Source organism: Calonectris borealis, chromosome Z (assembly GCF_964195595.1).
Source record: "Calonectris borealis chromosome Z, bCalBor7.hap1.2, whole genome shotgun sequence".
NCBI lineage: Eukaryota > Metazoa > Chordata > Aves > Procellariiformes > Procellariidae > Calonectris > Calonectris borealis.
The window spans coordinates 46207599-46228222 of record NC_134352.1 but is presented as its reverse complement, the minus strand read 5'-3'; the positions used below and the strand labels follow the sequence as shown (position 1 = coordinate 46228222).

Genomic DNA, 20624 nt, shown 5'->3' with positions numbered 1-20624 from the left:
TCTACATGAACTGGGAAGGTCTTAGGAAGGAAGTCGCCATAGCTTTTTTTAAGGTGCAATTGTGAGACAACTTAGTTATCTGCACAGAAATCCTGATATGCCTGAGCATGGATTCAGATATGGAAACTGCTTGTAGTATTCTTTAACCTTCTCTCTCCTTTAGGAGCTATTTTCCATCAGGATGATTTTACTGTTTCATAATTTGATCCTAAGTAAGTCCTGCGCTATGGTCAAGAAACTGTTGAGCCACTGACATTACCAAAAAGGCTCTAGTAGCAGTCTCTGTTGCAACTGTAGAGTCATTTAGTAGGACTACATTCTGGTTTTTGGAGAAAGAAATCCAGACAACTCTTCCCCTTCACTTACTAAGTACAGGATCCAATCCTGAGCAACTGACTGGACATAACCAGAGAAAAGTGCATGCAGGGATTGACTGGGAAAGCCAGGGATGCAGAACTACAGGAACCATGCAGGTAAAGGTACAGAGACAGTGTTAGATCTCAAGACCTTAGAAAAAATTTCCTACAGATTTGTTGTTTAAGAACATCCCTACAGAAACACAGACAGAGCAGAGAGATATCACTGCTAATGCTGCTGCTCAAACCCCAACATGGGGAACATCAGCAGCTTTCCTTTCAGTGTCAACTGACAGCGGGTACAAAACCATCCAATTAGTGAGCCTTAAAGGTCACACAGTTCCTCCTTTCTTTCACCATCACACCAGTATGGCTACTCCATCCCCCTCATTCTTTGTGCTGTCCCATTAAATCGCTGAAGTGCTACAAAAGCTAAGAAGCAACAAAGCCCTCTCAAAACACAGCACTCCATTTGCACTCACTGTCTTTCAAAATTCATTCATACCTGAGGAAGAAACTGGCACAAATTGTCCACCTGGATGTTTAAGGCTGCAATCTGCTCTTCTACTGTTTTCAGGGTTGTTGGCTTTCTGTTGATAAACCATGCTGATGTGTTGTTCACCACTTGAATTTCACGTGTGATAACGATATTGTCAGGTGTCTTAAACCTGATTAATAAAAAGAAGTGTTTACACTTTTAAGAATACGCAAAGCTTACGAAGTGTTAAAGTATGTTAGAATTATGGTATTAAAACTTTTAGATATCTAAATATTTAATATAAATTAACTGGATAGTAGCAGCAGATTCACATTTTACGCTTCAGAAAACGTATAGTACTTCAGTGATGAATTAATCTCACATGGGAAACATCAAGAATATTTGCAAATTTTAACTCAGAGGAACTTATGTATATAAATGACATACTCATGTTGAATGTATGAGCTATTTAAAAGTTGTTACAGATGTGAATAGTTTATATGAAAGTGTATTTTTTTACATGACATTTAGTAAGTTTTAAAATTGGTATGCAGGAGGTGCACACTAATGCTACGCCTTTGAAGTAGGAAATATTAGTGTACAGAGCTACATCAATAAGCTGTGTATATACATTCCATTTGGGAATAAAAATAGTATCATACAGTATGAAAAATACTAATTTGTTTTCATTTTCTGCTTTTAAAGAACAGCAAAGATGCATCAGTTGTCCACTTAGTTCTCTAGCTCAACACTTATCTTCAAAAATTTAGTCTGGCTAAGATGCATCAATAACAAATGAGCAATGAGATAGTCATAAACTCTTGAAATTTTGGTCACCATTTTGATTTTGCCTAGCGCCTGTTCAGTCAGCATATTGTTGAAGATGGAGGATAAAGGCTCGTAACAGTTTGGAGACCATGTACCTTAGAAGGCTTAAGTATAGAGGTCAAAGTAGAAGTGAGTAATTCAACAGCTTCCAGTGTTTGGAGTAAGTGCCATAGGGATATGAGCCTACTTCTTGAAGACTGTATGATTATTTCCTCACAAGTATCCACTACCTTATTTTAATATAACAGACTTCCTTCAAAAGATCTACAAAGCCATGCTCCTTTCTTTTATCAAAATAAGGACTTTTTATGACTATAACTCTTGATTTTAATTACAATCCAAGGGCCAAATTCAACCAAGACACTGCGTGCTTACAGAACTCAAATTTTAAAATTCCTGTCAAAAAGCAATCTTCTGCATCAGTGCTGTCTCACCCTAGGTGTTGCATTTAAATATTTTCTACCAGTTAGACAAAGGACTAAATTACATTGCAACCACTACAGTAAAAACGCTAAGTCTTCACATACTGCAAGTCTCTCTTCAGACTTTCAAGTAACATCGGGATGTATCTATACGTCAAAACAATCACACGGTCTACCTGAAAGACATCCTCCTCCTGACTCATTGCTTGGCCAGTCTCCAAGGAAAGTCTTACTTGATCGCTCCCACAAGAATGAAAGTGGCTAGGATTTTTTCAAAGACTTGTTCCAGTATATCTTTTTTCCTTAACACAATTTTCTTTTTATACAATCTGAGCAGGGTGGCCAGTTGTTATACAAATTAACTCAGGCTCTGAATCAGTTGATTAGTTCTATGTTCTATTTAGTTCAGGCAAACAGATCAGGTTAAGGCTTACCAAAACCACACGTGCTATTGCAGCTTCATGTTAAGATCTCCACAAAAAAGCACCCATTTAGAAACTCTGTTAGGATGGTCTCTCTTCAGTTGTCAAAAAAAACCCCCAAAAACCCAAAACAATTTACAGGAAGCATGTAATATTGCCCTGTAACCACAAGTTACTGATGGAATTTTACAGAGTAAGTCCAAATGATTTTCAGTTGCTCTGTTTTGCAAAAGCTTACCTAGAAGGCTGCATTAGCCGGAATTAGTCAGACCTACTTTTTTTTTTCCTTCTTTTGTTTCAGTATGTGATGTTTTCAGTAAGGATGTAGAGAAGCCCCTCATTCCAGTGGTATCAGTATAAGAAAGTGAAGGCAGAACATTTGGTTTTAAAATCTAGATTTGGTCTTTTATTTTTTTCTTCTTTCCTTCTTTAAAAATAACTCCCAATGACTACGTCATGATGGCAGTACTGACTGTATCTGAATCATCTGAACCTTAAATGTAATCAAAAGCTAAACACACCATATACATCAATCTTCATCTATATTCTTTGTACATCAAGACAAGGTAAAATGCTTCAGAAAGCGAAATCAAGACCAGTCATCACTGCTTATTTCTTGCTTGGTAATTATTTAACCTTAAAATACTGAAGTCTGGGTAAAAAAAAAAAGAAAAAAGTAAATCACCAGCTTAAAGACAGACCTCTGTACACCGGATTTTCACAACTTTGTGAATGACTGTGTGGGGAAATAATCTAATTAAAAATGCATGAAGAAATATAATTTTACTACTTACAGTTCAATTTCTACTACACCTTTCAAGCACCCCTGCTTTACAAAGAGACCAACCTACAAAATTAATTATAGAAGTTATTATTGGGAAATAACAGTATTAAAATGTAATCTCTTACAAAAATATGTATCTGTATAATAGAGCTTCTGTAATAGGATATTGTATTGAAAACTTACAATTAAAAACTAAATGTATTTTGGCTCTGTATTAACTATAAATAAAGGAAGACAGCATCATCTTCCTCATCAACTAGCAGTATTAGAACTTCCTCCACAGGTTAACAATTTCTGACCAATTTCAACCTCCAAAACTGAACAAATTATAATCAGCAGATCCACAGAGAGGAAGAAGTTCTCATGAATTCAGGGAACAAAAGCAATACAAATGAAAGACATTGCCAAATATATGTACTAATAGAATTGCCAATTCTAAGAGTATAAAAATATATAAACATAAAAAGCCAATAAAAATACCAACACACAGTGCTGCCATGCAGTCAATTTCCATATTTACATTTGCTCAAGACTGAGCTGCAACGAGAGAATATGTACAATCATTTAGGTACCCAGATTCAGTGCTCCAAAGATCTACTGAAATATATTCCATCCAACCAGAATATCCAAGAAAGCAAGAGCAAAACTGGTGGCATTTTCCTACCCCTACCCTAAGGCCCAAGGCTTAGACATCTTGAAATATAACCTCTAGTCTACTCAGGTTCCAGTACAATTCAGATGTTTCCACTTCACAATTCAGCTAAGACAAGAAGTACGTATGTAAGACAAAACCCCTTTGGTAAAGCCTCTGTCTCTGAACCAGGTTATTCTACAATTTGGACACCTTACTTTTTATAAAAATAAAGCAAATCAAGGAATTTTTCCCCCTCCTCTGCTGAACAGGACTCTTAATGAAATTCAGATTAAACATGAAAATTTTAGAAAAGTTCAGAGTTACCTTATCAGCTCGCCCTATGAAGGAAGGTTTTCCAGCCAGTCCCAGGCAGATGGCACAAACAATGCTTGACTTTCCTGTTCCATTAGCACCTACAATCATGTTCAGATTGGGTCCTGGACGTACTTCACAGACATCATATGTTCTGGAAAGCACAATAATTTTTTTGAATCTTATAAACACTATGTCACCTTAAAAAAAATTTACTTGCTTAAAAACACTTTACGATTATATTAAATGTGACAGATAATTTTATCAAACCTAGACTCAATCCTCAAGTACTATTTTGTAAGAAAATCTCAGAGTGAAAACTAACACTACAATAAAACACTGTGGAATACATTCCTATCAGCCAGAGTACTTAGAACAACTTTCTTCAAAACAAATGATTATAAGAATGAAATCCAGCCACATAATGACAATTTCTATTGACTTTACTAGGACATCATATTATTTTACATATTTTAAAAAAAAAAAAAGATAGAAAGAAAATTGAGTTAATTCAGTCAAGCCCGTTACATTTAATTCCAGCTGCCTGCTGCACTGCAGCCCCAGAAGATTCCACTCATCTAACCCGTACAATGTACTTGGGTCTTAAGTTCTGCAAGAAGTCCTTGGAACTCTGTATTGATACATCATGCAGTAGCTTTCTTGAGTTACAAGAACCTAAAACATTAGCCTGTTATCAGTTTGGGTTTTTTTAAATTGTATTAGACACCTTTCATCGTTTGCATCCAGCACACCTACTGCAATAGCAACTACAGCATGAGACCAAGTCCTAGCATGCAAATTCAAGACAAACCATTAATGTTGGTATGATCAGTAACATCCCAAATTAATAATGAACTCCACCACTCGATGTTCTGTTCCCACACTGTACCAAACACACAGAGAGGAACTGAGACACTAACACCAAAGAAGAAACAGAAAGCAGTTAATGGTAAAACAATAACATAATCCGTGTACTTCTGGAAGAGAAGATATTTGAACCCTTAATGCTGAGGCTTAAAGTACTATGTTTGAAGCACCATTTGACATCTGTAGAATGAACTACGCTATCAGAACTGTTTTCAAGGCTGACGTGGAGCTATCAGCATACCAGCCATAAGAAAATGGTCTTAAAACTTCTAACAGAAGGTATTCCCAATACACAGACGCTGGAGAAAACACGTGTGAAAGGTAACGCTACAGGTACTTTATCTTAATGTTCCCAAGGCCTGTCCCCGCTGCCCTATGAACATCTTTTACGCTCTCCCCTCCTCCACTGCTTGACAATCACCTAACTGGGAGAAAAAAAGCATGCAGAGGCTGACATGGACACGAGGAACCACCACTTTAGGGGAAGAAGGGCCGACAAGACCACCACTGGGGAGCGCACCCCCACGGAGGCGACACTGCACTAAGAACTCGTAATCCACACAGCGGGTCCCCTCCCCCCTCTGAGCAGGGCACCACCTTCCAGGGAGAAAATGTTTCACGCACTCCCTCTTCCAGCCCCGACTCGCCTCGGTATCCAAGGGCCTTATTAAGGCCCCCTATTAACCAAGGGTGACTCCCCACTCCGTGCACCACGGCGAAGAACGGCCGCAGCGAGCGCGGCGCTGCCTCGCCAACCCGCTGCCCCAGATTTAACCCTCCGGACTTAACCGCCAGCTCCCCTGCCCCGCACCCGCTTTAAAACGGCGGGGGGCGGGGGGGGGGAAGCCGAGGCCGCCCAAGCTAGCCACCGACCTCTGAGACTGCGGGGAGTCCGCACGCCAGCGCCCGCAGGCGCCCCCCGGCCAATGGCGGCCGCCGCCACCTGTGAGGAGAAAGCGCCCACCGCTCACTCACAGAAAGTTCTCCATGAAGATCCTGACGATAGAGCCCTCCACGAAGCGGGGGCGCGCCTCAGCGCTTCTCACGGCTTGCTGGCTGCCGCCGGCGCCGAGCTGACAAGCGCCCAGGCCCCACTTCCCCGGTGCCGCCACCGCCGCCATCTTCCCCCCTCAGCCCGCCCGCCCTCACCCCCCAGCCGCGAGGACGCACCCCGCGCCTCGCTCTCATTGGCGGGCGGGAAAGGGCGGGCAGTTAAGAAGCGCACTCATTGGCTGACGGGGCGGAGATTAGCCGCCGTGAAGCTTTTCATTGGTTTGCAGCGTGCCGCGCTGCTGCCCATTGGCTGGTGGAGAGAGGGGCGGTAAGGGGGACCCGGGAGGGAGGTCGTGGTGTTGCTTTCAGTTTCAGGCAACGAGGCGGGAGGTGGCGTGGGCGGGATCCCCGGCGGTGAGGCAGCCACACGGCCTAGCGGGCGTGAGGCGCCGCCTGGGCCCGTCCCGGCCGGGGGGAGGAATCCCTTCCCGCCTTGCGGGCCGCACCTCCCGGAGGGTGCGGCGCGGGGCGTGAAGGGTCGGGCGCTGGGCGGAGGGAAGGTGCCGGTGCCTGCGCTGCGCCCCCGGCGGCGGCTCCCCCAGTGCTCAGCCCTCAGAAGCGGGGCGACCGGCACCGGGGCTCGCCTTTAGCGCGGTGCTCGGAAGCCGCTGCCCGGAGCGGAGGGGGAGGGGGTTGGGCAGGCCTCGGGGCTGCAGGCCCCGGCCCCCTCGGCTGTCACCACCCACTACCGCTAGCGGCCTTTCCCCGGCGGCTGGGCAGCGTGAGGCGGCGCGGGGGAGCGGCGGTGGCGGCCTTCCCACGAGGTGGCAGCACAGCCGAACGGTTGGGCGGCAGCTGCTAAGTGTCCCCCTTCCTTCATGGGGACAGGCCTGGGGTGCGGGTGAACGAATTCTTCTTGTTTTCATATTCCAGCACCTGTCTGGTGGGTTTGTTTACTTTTTCCTAATTTTTAACAAAATAACAGGAAAAACATTTTTTATGTGTGTTACTTCAGAGATCAGGAAGTCTGTCGGAAGGATAGGTGTCCTTTAGAAATGATCCTAGAGGAACGTGTGTGTGTGAGATTTTGGCACCTTGACTGCAGGGCAATGACCAGTATCCCTGAGGCTCCTGCAGATGCTTTACCTTTCCCACATGCTTTACTTTTTCTCTCAGACCAAAAGTTCCTGCTGGAGCACAAGGCCTCGTAACTAGCCAAAGCTTCTATGAGGGACCAGAAGGCTGATAAAGACTGCTGAAAGGCAAAGATAAGAAACTGCTTGTGCTTAAGTGGAACTTAGTGGAACTAGTGGAACTAGTTCAAGGAATCGACATGTAACTAGAGTGATTTGTCCTAGAAAGTTTACAAGGAAAACAATGTTTTTCCAATATAAAGCAGATACTTGGCATGTGGAGGCTTGCAAGGCCACCTGTACCTAAGCAATTGTGTCTGTAATGCCCTGCAAAGACCGAGACTGCAAAGCCATGATAAAGACATCAGAACAGCATCTTTGGGTATCGATGTAGCAGAATTGGGACCGATGAGGAAAAAATAATTTAAGGCAGGTTGCTTCTTTGAAGGGAGTTTAGGTAGATAAAGGGAGCTACAAGGGCAGCGAAAAGGTTATTCCAGATACAGGGAAAAAATGGGGGAAGAAAGATTAAGATTCGTTAAAGAATGAAGGGGACTTCTGCTCCAACGGTATGAGTGCAGATGCCCACAGGTAGTAATGAAGCTCACCTGCATGTCCAAGCCCCCTAGGACATCAGACAGCCACTTTGGATAACCCACCTGGCTCTCCACCAGGTCCATGTCCAGAAGACTTGGTGTAGAAGAATGAAGAAGCATAGAAATGCACCCTAGTACTATGTGGTATGGAGGGGAAAGGATAATAAAATCAAAAGTGTCATTCATAAGATTTGTGATAATACCTGTGTAATAGCTGTGTAATAGAGTGCGAAATTGTATCATTGTAAATTAGTAACGCTGGTGTGTCTATTAGTTAATTAGAATGGTAGTTGATTTATTAGTTGGTAATGTTTTACTTAATTAGTAAAAATTCTAGTCTCCTAAATCAGTTGTAAAAATTGTAGTCTCCTAAATCAGTTATGTCTCAAGCTTGCAGACCAAAAGGGTGGAGTTGGACTCATTAAGTAACAATGACTTCCGGCCAAAAGAGAAGGAGGCGGTAGATCAAGGAACAGTTTCAGCGTATTCCGACTAGAGACTGCTGAAGAGATCTGTTTTTCCCAGAATTCATCAGGGAGCATTTTCCAGGCTCTGGTGAGCCTGAGGATGCTCCCAAGAGCTGGAGAAAGGAGATGGCGAAGGCCACAGAGTAGGCAGTGCTTGGACCAAGAGGAGTTCTTGAAAGAAGAGAGGAAGGATGTAAAATCTAATACAGAACATGAGAGCAGCAAGATGTAACACAGTACTTAGCAGAGAGCAAAGGAACATAGCAGAATATCCAGTTGGCTAAGAAAGAGACCAAAATGCTGATGTTCAGAAAAACCATATGCAGGTGGGAAAAACAGAAAGGTGCAGGAGGTGGGCAGGAAAACAACAGAGGAAGGATGGGAAGGAAACAGCAAGAAGATGAATATAGAGCAACATAATGTAAGGGAGTACTGAAAATTTATCCAGTCATACTTAAGCAACTAAGAAACTTTAAATCACAAATTGAAATGTTTTTCTAAAGGAAATGTTAAAATTAAGTAAATTTGACATCTGACACCTAGTGTTTTGCTTGAGGTAGGATGAGGACGATGTTTTCTCTTTTTCAAAATGTGAGGGGTGGAACCTTTTGACTCTGTCATGTTGCAGGAAGAGCGTGCTTTTTCAGCCCTTTACCTTACACAGTGGTCCTTTTGGAGCAGTGAGTCTCTTCAGTGTGGGCAGTCACATTTGTGAGCTGTGTTCAGATGCAGGTAGATAAAATGCCAGGTCTTTTAGTGCTTAACTTGAGCTGTCTTAGTGAAGCTTCATGACTGTAAAGTTGGATTTATGTCAGGTTTATTTTGGTGTGACACAATAATCAGCCAGAATACAATTTCATTTACATTAGCGTAAAGCTAGAATAACTGATATTTTATGTTGTTATTCTGATTTTCCATTGGTGTAACTGAGATCTGAATTTGGCCCTCTTTCTGGAAATTAACAAGGATAATGACAAAATGTCAACTAATGGAAAATATTTAAAGAATAAAAAGAGTATTAAACAAGAGGGCAATAAAAGGGCTTTTCCTCTCATCTCAGGACAAGTTCAGTTCCACTCCAGCACAAAACTACATTTAGAGCAATCAAATACAAGCCTGTTGGTGTTTGAGGTGTTACAGCTGCTTTTGAAGGTTTCTTTCTCATTTCCGTTTTATGGACTGTGCCACAACTGGGATCAAAGCAATTACTTGTAGGTTCTCCAGTAGCTTTTGAAGAAATTTTCAGACAGTGAACAGGCCTAGTATAGCAAGTCTCAGAACTGTTCTTTGCCCTGCTGTGGTCCCTGTACAGCTACTGCAGCAGTGAGAAAGGAACAAAGAGTAAATAAAAATGGATCCAGGGCATAAATGAGTTGCACGGGGAGTTTCTTATTTGGACGGAGCTGATGGAATTTTTTTTATCTTACCATAAAACTGAAGTTTGCCAGTGGAGAAATCTTAATGCACCTTCCCTAGTTTTCAGATGTTTTGCAGCCATTCTTTCACTACTCTGTGAATTTCCTATTCTATAAACTGATACTCAGCAGGCACTACAGTAATTTAAAGCCACGTTTCAAATTCTCCCTCTGTTCTTTAATTCCTGCAGCAGACATGGGTGGAAAGGTACTGTTATTCCCTATTGAAGGAAGAACTTTTAGGCTTTTTTTTTGCAGTCACGACAGTGCTTTGCACACGATGGGTAAATACTATCGTCAGTGATACCGACAAAATCATCATACCAGTGAGGTCCCTAGAAAACGCTAAATGGAGAGCAGAGTACTTTGCTTATGTTCTTATTCATATCAGCCATCTGATTACTTTGATGGAGTGAAGTAGAGTTGCATAAATTGTTAGAGATAAGAATCCAACAGTTATATTTTGTGCTTCATTTCATTTACGGAAAAGTCCCATCAGAAGTATGGAGAACCACCAAGCCTGATGATTTTAACCACTTCATTTTCACTTCTTTTTTTCTGCTTAGATAATTTGATCTGAATTTTGATACAAAGCATAAGCTTTACAGAACAACTGTATTAACTCTTAGGAAACAGTCCATTGTTTCTCTTTGCTTTCATTTTCAGAATAATAGCCAGCAATAACTGGCTGCCAATGGGGATTGTAGGTAGCTAAGATAGGCAGATAAGATTTCAATTCCTTTTGGCTCTTCCTCAGTCTCTAGGAAATAATAAACTGCTTCAATCTGTGTGGTCAGATAAACACGTTAGTACTGAATGTATTTAATTGAACAATCTTTTCAATTGTTTGTGTCACCAAGTGACAACTTACTAAAGATGCAAGAGGCTAGATTGTCCCAGGTGCTGTTGATCCTTATAGGCCGTAAGGAAAATTGTATAGTTTGTTCTGAAAGGAGCAAAGGCTATTCCCACTTTTCAGGGCTCACATCTTGCAGCAACAGCCTGAGTGTGGTGGCTGTAAGAATAATTTCTATGGCTGAATACAGGAACGTCCTGCAGCAGATCAGATTGCTTTCTGTCGGCTGTCTCAGGTGATGTGACCCACACATTTCATTCTCTTCATATTCAAAATACTGAATTCAGGATATTATATTAGGATCCGTTGTTACACTGATAACTATAAAGTCTAGAGCAGAGCAATAAGATGATTTTCAAAGTTACATTTTATTAGGAAGTTATAATAATTTCAAAACAAAACCTTACACACAAACACATAAAATCTTAAAAATTAACAAGTTGTGTGAATTCAGTTTCCTATTAATATAAATGCAAGACATCTGTGGTTGGGTAAAGTGTAAGTACATTCTCTGTGAGTGTACAAACTGATCTATTAAAAAAAAAAAAAACAAGACTTGTATGCCAGAAAACATACGGCTTCAAAGGGTTTCATTTCATATAGTTCAAAATGTCATCAGCTTACAATGAATTATACTGGAACACTAAAAGTGAGTTTGTTATTGGCAAGGACGACAAATATATTTGTTATAGTAAAAGAATACAAAACCACAAAAAATTGCCAGCAGAGTGTTAAGAGTTTCCCAGAGAGATTTGTCATCATGAATAATTGCACTTAACCTCTAGGCTATTACTAGTAACTAATACTATTTTCTTTATTATTTCAAAATATTTATAATTTCCTTAACAAAAATCCATCTGTACCCAACAAAAAACATTCACTGAATGCAGATTTAAGATAACACAATATTGAATTTTAATTGTGCACCTTTACTTTCCTCTTTTTACCTATATAGCAGAAAGGTTAAAAAAAAAAAAAGGCATTAAAATGAATTATTTGTGCAAAATGGGAAGCCTTTATATAATAACTAATACCCCATGCAAAACAGAAAAAAATATTTTAAAAAAAAACAGTCTAAGAAGCCCTGAGTCAATAATTTCATTGCAAAGGCGAGGAGCATGAGTGCTCTGAGTTCTTCCTATACATTGGTGCATATTCAAACCAGTCCAGTATTTACTTAAAATGTATTTTAAAATAGGCAGTTTGTGCAGTTTTTCAGATACAAATCTTCTACGCACTTCATTCCTTTCAGCAGACTGTATTTAATACTCGATTTCGTTTAAGCTGTCAGGATAGCCCGATGAGAATTGAATTTCTTCCACTTCTAGAATACAAAGAAGGAGGAAATACTGTAATTATTTGTATTTTTATCATACATAAGAATGCATAAGACAGAATGTAATTACCACGCTGGATTTAAATAGGACTGCCATACGTCTTTTAGAAAGTGTTACAGCACCTTTACTAGTCCAGACTCTGAGGATGGTTGCGCATCTTATTAGAAAACAAATTCTGCATGAACCCAGTGGCGTGATACAAAATTCAGATTCATTCAGTGGGGATTCAAGGGAAGAAGTATCACCTGTCTAACTACAAAAATTGTGTGAATTGCTAGGTGTCTCCTAAGAGAAACAAAGTATGTTTAAACTTACCTAAGCAGGGTCCTGCCTGGAACAGAATATCATCAATAGCTGTGTCACTTCGCATTGACACACCCCGGATCGCCTCAAAAATAATCTGTAAAGGAAAGACACAGCTTTTCACGAATCCCACAGGAGGAGAGGCTAAAAAAAAAAATATGCATGCAGTCTGTTCAGGGATCTAGTGTGTCCTGAAAGCCTGCTTCTTGGGAAGAAACTTCTATGCCCCATCAGTGGACTGATTGCCCTGGTCAGAGAATTTGGGCACGCTACGCCAAAGGAAGCAAATTTGTTCTCACAATCTGTTAAGAAATTGCTGTGTGTTATAGAGCACTGATAAATTTTCTCTAGTGATGTGGCATTTCTGTCTTGCTATTCAGCCCAAACGTGTCGCTGTGTGTTGCGCGTATGCAAGCAAGACTTCAGGGGAAAAAAAAGCATTACAATATTATGTGGTGGTCTTACTGATGAAGCTAAACTTGCTTTTCAGTAAAAGGTTTCTTTTTTTTTTTGTCCTAATTAATTCCCAGACTTTTAAGGCAAAGTGATTAAAAACAACCACGCAAGATCTTTGGTTAGTGATCAGTGCAGTTTTGTGCCCAGTGCTGTTTCAGTCAATAGCAATTTCAGCTTCCTTTTTGACAGAGAAACTGAAGCAGGCTTTGCCTCTGGCAATACTGAAATGATGGCGCTGTTGAAACCAAAGGCAGAGCTCTGGCTTTGCATCATCCCTTGCCTTTGGTGCCACTTCAGAAAGACCATCCGACACGAAGCAGCCATTTTATCACAGCTTAGTGGCTATGTCAAATCTAGACAAGGCTTTAGGCAGCTGAAGGAAAAGAAATTACACAAGTGATCTAAATAAAAACTACCACTACTGACAAGAAATGATGGGAAAACAGCATTTAAATACTTTTAAAAAATAGTTTTGAATTAAGGAATTAATGAACTACTTTCATACTTGCAACCTATTAATGTCTTTGATAATTCCCTCCCTACCTTCATTTGAAGGAATTTGTAAGAAATTACACATTACTTCAGCTTGTTCAGGTGTCCATTCAATGCTACCTAGATTTTAACATCTTATTTTTTTTTATACAACCCAAAACTTGGATTCTAGCACATAGTTCAGTTCAATATTCCATTTTGACTACTTTTTGTTTGTTTTTTCTTACCTGGTAGTTTCTATCACTTTCATATTCTATTAGTCCCCTTAGCCATGAGATGCTTTGTTCCCCTGTCCTCCTCCACAAAGGAATCTCTTCATCATCACCTTCCTTTTTTAGATAAACACTTAATAATCCAGTCCCAGCTCCATACATGTGATAGAAAAATGTCAAGCACTGTTTTCCAGAGGTTCCTCTTAGTGATCTTGAAACTAGGTATGCTCTCTGTCCATAGACCATGTTGGATGCCTCTATATACATGTAGTATCCTTAAAAAGATATACAAGCAAATATTAGCAAAGTAGGATACATTCTCTCAGCATCTTCATTAGGCTCAACATGCTCATTATATAAAAAAAAAGATTTAAACTATTTTGATAAAGATTTTTATGCCATAGACTTATATTTGTGAACTGTAATATTTGTGATACTATAATAATTGTGCAGTATAATAATGGTAATATTTGTGAATACTAATATAAGAACACTTAAAAACTTGTTTATATCTGATGAAATACATAGCAACAGAAAGGAATACAAAGTACGAAAAAATCATTCCTTAAACCAGGAATGCACTCTGATCAATTAATTGTAATTCAGAGACAGCTGCATGTACATCTGAGGCTATAGTTTAGGCAATGGTTGGAGCTGATGCTATTAACAAAGCAAATGAATTGAAATACCGCTTTTAAATCACATGACATCAATAATATTTTTATTTCTGTAATCAAGATGTGAAGACACAAGTGAGGAAGCTAGACTCTAGAATCCATGAATGAATGAAAGATGTCATGAACTCTGATCTGTGGAAAAATTAGTCATTAACTGGTGGCAGGCAAATTAATCACCCCCCCCAAATCCATCATTCGGTTATTTCCAACTGGAGCAAACCGAGGTGTGTCGGAAGACTGAGGAGCATCTCCACATTCCATCTGCTGCATGTGGCAGCTGTTCTGTGTCTTGAGATGTACACTCTGCCAGCAGGCAGTGAACTGGGATTTTGCAGCAGCTCTTCATGCAGTCCCACTGCTCTCTTTTTGTGGTGTTGGGGAAAACAAGCTGCCCTTCTGCCACCACAAGTCCTGGCAGTGAGATTGCCCTCGGGGGAGAGGGGATTCCTAAGGATCAGTGAGGCAGGAGAAAAGCTGAGAGTGGCAAGAGCAGCCAGTGGATGCTCGGGGTGTCTCTCATGGTACTCAGAGTCCTATCATCTACACAAGCCCATGCTGAAGACGTCCCCTCTAACCCAGGTTGTAGTTTGGTGGTGAGCAGCAGTAGAGGGAAAGGGTGAAAAGGAAGATCATCTACAGCTGTAGGTCTGTAAAGAAAAGGTAATTTTGTATAGTGTTGGAGAATTCCCAAGGCTATTTGCACCAAACCTAGCGCAAGCCATTGTGAGGATTTTGACGTTCACTATGCTTAAAAGTTCCTTGAGTTAAAAATCAAAACCTACAGCTCATACTACTTGCCTTTAGTTCTAAGGCCTGAATCACATTATAAACTTGTTGGAAAGACTAGATCAGCTCTCGGTTTTGTGCATTCAAATCCACGTATTTCTCAGCATGTTTCTTGCTGCATAGAGATGTGTGAAATAAGGAATAAAGATTGTTGTCACAGGCCAGGCTTAAAAGATTCTCTTGCTTTACCAGTTCTAAAGTCAAGCTCTCAGCCTCAGATCTCAGAATTCTCAGTCATCTACATAAACCGAAAATAGGTCTAAAGTCACTTTCTGCCGTAGAAACCAAGAAAATTGTGCTAACAGCCCATTCCTTTTCTTGAGCAAGAAACTGTTAAGTGTTGCTTCTACTGTAAGGAGAGGGTTACTGTCCTTGGAAACACAAGGGCTGGGATATGGAGTATTTGAAAGAGGAGGAATAAAATATATTATATAGGGAGTAACCCGGGGGGGGGAAGCATCAAACAATCCTGAATGTTGAATCCTTTAACGGAATTGAGTTTGGTTACCTACCAAAAAAACAGCAACTTTAATGTGATGCAGTCCTTTTGGATTATGTTTTGTAGAAAAAGAAGGGTTTGCCAGACAATACAGAGATGGCCTACAGATGCCTATCCAAGAGTCTCACCCACATTTCAAAATAAAAATTCTCAAATGAACTTTAAAAAACATTAGGAAAAATTCTAACTTATTTTAAAGCTGGTCATCACATGTCTGGTTGATGCAGACAACTGGACAGCACGAGTAACAAAGACTTACAGACAGTATGTCATCTAATTCACTCTAATGTAATCTAATTTTTAAATGGAAAAGGGACAAGAATTTCAATATTCCCTTTTGAAAGTCATTCCACAGTACAAAGGTATCATTATTGTGAAAATGTTCTTGATTTGTAGATAGCCTACATTTTCCACTTAGACAACTTAGCCAATAGATCTGGTCAGAATATGGTCAGATTTGTAACTAATGTTTCTCATTTTTATTTCATAACGCATAGGAGAAGTTTTAAGCTTTAAAACTTACTTATCTCTGAAGGCTATTCATATTTCTATCCAGAATCAGTACTGTTTAGAATTAACAATGGAAGAAAATAATTTCTTGGTGATCTGAAATTTCAAGCAAACGAGAAGCATTCCTATCTGCATTCTCAATTCCACATGTAGGATTTTGGCCATACAGTCCCACACACCATGAATTTACACCTCTCTAGTCAATTTCCACATCTTGCTCAGGATGCAGCTATTACAGAAATTCTACCAGGAGATAGGAAAGGGAGATTTTGCTGAACGTGCACAAAGCCATCTTTTTAGATAAAGGGATCAGAAACAAGACAAAACATTTGTTATTTTATTAACTAGAAGCATTTGTTATTTTGTAAACTAGAAACAAAACAGTTTTCCAGAGTAGCTTGAACTAAGCTTGCATAGAGCGAGACTTCATATCCACAGCTGAAATAACTATGCTTGATAATGCTTAACATGGTTTACACTCAAATCACAGTTGACAGAATAATAACAGGTTTTGGTGAGCCTTCTGAGCAGGCCAACTGCTTTTGTAATCCAGCTAAAATTTTTAACAGACTGGATAGATGGCTACTGTGAATAAGCCAGCTTGTCTGCAACTGACTGTAACTTCCTGAATGAATGCTAACCACTGTGAAGGAGGGCAAATCCAAAGGTCCCAAAAGCCTGTTTAAACCTATGTAAGCATTTAAAGTTCACAAGCCTTAGGGCAGTTTCATCCATTATACTGAAATCAGTGGAGTTGTTGCTGAGGTCCTTTTCCGCAGGAACACCAGCACCCAACGAAGTGACGCAGTTCATCATTTCCAGAAATCACCAGGTACTGCCCCTGGTGTGGGGGTAATTCTGGTGCAGTTTTCTGCGTGCTTGCTCATGCTAATGGGGGCCCCACTTGCCTAAATAGTTTAAATTACACACGTGAGGTTTTGGAGCAGATTTTCAAGACAAAGGGTCTGTGGGACCTCTTTTATTATCCATGTTTTCTTCTAAGTTTGAATGGGAAGGTGTTAATGCAGAAAAGCCCCCAACCACTTGTTTGCCTTTTAGTGTCAGGGAATATTCACATAAGCTAGGGGTTTGGAAGAAGGCTTTTCTGCAGGGTCTGGAGAGTCATCCTGTCCTTTTTTCTCACAAAGGAAAGGGCAACTTTAGAACATGAAGACTAAATTACCCACGTGGTCTGCAGATAATTCAGATTAAACATCACATTCTCAAAACCATCCGTGGGTCTCTAAGAAACGTATTTACTTCATTTGATTCATAACTGTTCTGAACAGAACAGTAAAAACTTTCTCTGGGTTCTAGATTACCATTTCAAACTATTTTTGATTAACTATCAATCTCTGTTCTGAAAGTTCAATGTGGAGCTTAACTCACCTACCCCAGTAGTGTGGTCTCCTTTCGGTCCGGTGTAAGAAGTGGGGGTTGGACCCCTCCTCCTGTGCCAACTCCCACGACCTCTCTTCTTCTGGGTAAACACACACTCATCTTTTTCAAAAGTACACTCTCCAGGATTGGGCAGGAATAGATCTATAAGGAGAGGACATTGTTTAAAACTGCAAATATATTAGATATATAGAGAGCTTACACAAGCCATGTATTGCATTTATTCATCGGCTGAAATCACTTATATCTACCTAGCAATACTTACAGTAGCCACAAGCTTATAAAAGCTAGCTTCAAACTGATGTATAAAATTTAATTCCATTTTCTTCACAGCTTTGGGGAACTCTGTGCCCTAGTCTGGCTCACTAATGTACTAATATTCTTTAAAACATCTCGTACAATTTATTATCTCATCATAGCTCTTACTCCGCAATGTGTTCTACCAGTGTAATTTTCTTCACTACTGTGGCACCCCAAGCAGTTTAATGAGCTCCAGCATGTATAACATGCATATTAAATGAGTTTTGTCAAAGATTGGACTTTCTGTGATCTGAAATCAAATACCACATTTAGCTCTCTTACGTTCCCTTGGCACCAGATTCTAACACTGCATACAACAGACCACAGAGCTGCAATTACTAGAGTATTTTCATTATTTCAGTTCTATTAGGTGATGCAGAAGAGAGAAAGTTGACAATTCAGGTGCTCGCCAGGAAGCTGCTGTCAGGTCTTCTGCCATAATCTGAATTTGTAGTTCAGGAGTAGGCACTCTGAGCTGCTTTCACCTTTTGGGAAGGAAGAAGCCTTGATGCCTCACATGCTCTGGGGCATTTTTTGGCCATTTTTTTGCTGCCATCAGTGACAAGTCCCCATGTGACTATATACCCAAGTATCAGTTCTGCACCTTTGGTTCCTTTTCAAATTATTTAGGAACTACAGAAAGGCAAACAGACAACTGTCGGAAATAGTTTAGAAAAACAGCATCTTATTTTATACACGTGACTTCTTTCTGTTCTGTAATGGTTAGCTGTCTGAATGCATGAAATGCAATCAAAAGAGGTCATTAAAAAGTTCTTATTACACGGGAATATAAATGGCATGGTAGGTCAGCCTCACCACCATTTCAAAGGCATGGCTTTATTCTGAATAAGAATGGGATTATAGATTTTGCCTGTCTCATGAGAACGGTTTCCAAATTAGGACACAATCGTTGCATTGTCAAACCTCAAAAAGCCCCAGAAGAGGCAGTTTGGGTGAGTTCAGAGAGGTTAGCCTGTGCATGTCAGAGGGTGAAGTCTCACTTAAAAACATTCAGTTCCTCCCACTACAGGAGGGAGAGTTAGACTCATCTTATCTGTCTTCACTAGAGAACTGCAGCTCAGATAAGGGACTGTGTCTTGGTCTTGCACAACTGTACTTCTGGACTAAAAAGAATAATGCTGTGTTTTGAAAATATTGCTTTTGGGTCCATTCCTGGTTTCCTAAAAGCCAGTTGCAAACTGCTTTCCCCTCAGTTGGACTGTTGTTTTTTTTTAAATTTTAATGCCCCAAAAGGAACGCTCACCTATATACGACTGCACCGGAGTCAGTGAAGTTCATTAGGAGTTAGCTGGTACCCCTATTAACAAAAACTGGTCCTCACTGTATGTATACTACTGCAAAAATAGGATTTATGCAATATTATCGGAAAAAGAAAAGAAACCACAGAGGGATGAAGGCAGCTGTAGGATAGGCTTGGAAAATGAAGGTATGGGATGAGCTCTTACTAAGAAGGGTAGCAGCTGTTGGATGACAAATATACGTGGTCTTACCAGCAGCCTGGCAGCTTCCCAGGCTCAATGAGACATCATCCAGTGCCACAAGTCCACAGTCCCAGAAGCTTTTACACCAGCTGACAAAGACAACCTGCAATACATGAAGGAAGTTTCAGGTCTCTAACAAAAGCTGGCACTGTTAAACGTCTGAAATTTTAGATTTTTCCAAATGCGCTAATAATTTTGACATCTACGGAACAGAAGTGATGAATCCACTTTGTTCTGGCACATACTAATATTGCCAATGACTGAAATTTCAAATCTAGTGGGGTTTAGATGTATGTTTTCATTCAATGGAAAGTATTTTCTCGCTTTTATAGGCAAATGATGTATCTCTGTATGTAGTTTTCATTTTATTAGGAGAGCGTGTATTTTTTAGTGTATGAGAAAACATGACTCACTGAGGCTGTTGCGGTTTTCCCCCCCAAAAAAAACCCACGAACAGCTCAAAATGTCCTCAGCTATCTTATCCTTAAAACCAGGAGGTTTTATCCATGGAAAAATAAATTTGAAAGAGTAATGCAGAGTGATGGCCAAGAGAAAGGGCCATGGCAAAAAACAAAGAACAATCGAGATGAGACGAAACTACTGCATAAAATGGGATTATTCAGAAATGACACAAGGCCATGATCTCATAGAGCAGGAGGCTGGAAATGCTAAGCATCGTTCGCAGTGTTCATCTGGGTTTGTGAAAATTAAGAATACTGTCCAAGATGTTTTATTTGACTACACATTAATTCTGCCATGGAAAATACAAGTCACTCATGAGATGACAAAATAAAATGTAAAGAAACTATAAGATTCCCAGCTGCCCTTCTCCCAAGGTTGACACAGATCTGTTTGAATTACAGAAGACACAATAAGGTTTATTTTGTGAAAATACTGCTGGCAGTTTTCTTTGCCTCACTACTGCAAACCATCTGTCTGACCATTGGGGTTATGACCATAATTTGGGAGGAGCTTTTCAAAACAATTCCTTTGTGATGAGGTCTGAGCTAGTGACTGGAGACGGATCAGTGTCACTTCTAGCAGTTTAAAATTCTGGAACAACTGTAAACACCATTTGAGGTTAAATGCTGACTGACAGTTTCATGCAAATACAAAAAGGTTGTTAAAAGTCATTCATGCGTTATTTAATATGTCCTCTTTTTAACAGGCTCAGTAACATCTTCAATACGGTCATTATACCAGATTTTGCTAGATTGCTTTGCTATGTAGTATTTATTTACACATCTGCTTATAAAACAGCCTGGGACGTAACTACACTTTAACGTTTGAAGCATGTATGGGTTATGCTGCCCAAGATGGAGCAATTTTCAAAACCGTTTTCCATTCAGTGCTACCAATCCTGGAAATACTGATTATCTGTCTTGTAAACTGTTACAGGTGTGGACTTGAGGAGTGTTGCTGCACAGCGTGCACAACTGCTCAGTATACAGTGGCCTAAAACTGGCCTTTTTTTCTTTTTTTTTTTCCTTCTTCTTTTTGTAGTGCTGCTCTGTTAGCCTTAAGGTTTAACAGGACAGAAAATGTTTCCTACTTCGTGAGTTCATTTTCAAGAAACAGGCGCAATCTAT

At 40.2% G+C, this 20624-nt stretch overlaps 2 protein-coding genes across 6 annotated transcripts in view; both read right to left on the bottom strand.

Annotated features, from left to right (window-relative positions):
- Positions 1–6264, bottom strand: part of SMC5 (structural maintenance of chromosomes 5) — a 49710-nt gene extending 43446 nt beyond the window's left edge. For 2 of the 5 annotated variants that reach the window (XR_012670972.1, XM_075137316.1), the window contains exons 1-4: positions 6079–6263; positions 4249–4390; positions 3301–3353; positions 862–1024 (exon numbers count right to left, since the gene is read on the bottom strand). Coding sequence is in view for 3 of the 5 variants with exons in the window: in XM_075137316.1 (XP_074993417.1) it covers positions 862–1024; positions 3301–3353; positions 4249–4390; positions 6079–6224 (504 nt within the window). In the remaining 2 variants the exon portion in view is untranslated. Of the gene's footprint in view, positions 1–861; positions 1025–3300; positions 3354–4248; positions 4391–5976 lie in introns of all 5 variants that reach the window. The other 3 variants (XM_075137317.1, XM_075137319.1, XM_075137318.1) reach the window with 3 other exon arrangements.
- Positions 6265–10912: 4648 nt separating this feature from the next.
- The window catches only part of MAMDC2 (MAM domain containing 2), a 62071-nt gene continuing 52359 nt past the window's right edge, over positions 10913–20624 (bottom strand). The window contains exons 9-13 of the mRNA XM_075137062.1: positions 19045–19138; positions 17225–17377; positions 13379–13638; positions 12216–12300; positions 10913–11887 (exon numbers count right to left, since the gene is read on the bottom strand). Of these exons, the coding sequence (XP_074993163.1) occupies positions 11826–11887; positions 12216–12300; positions 13379–13638; positions 17225–17377; positions 19045–19138 (654 nt within the window). The 3' untranslated portion in view covers positions 10913–11825. The remainder of the gene's footprint in view (positions 11888–12215; positions 12301–13378; positions 13639–17224; positions 17378–19044; positions 19139–20624) is intronic.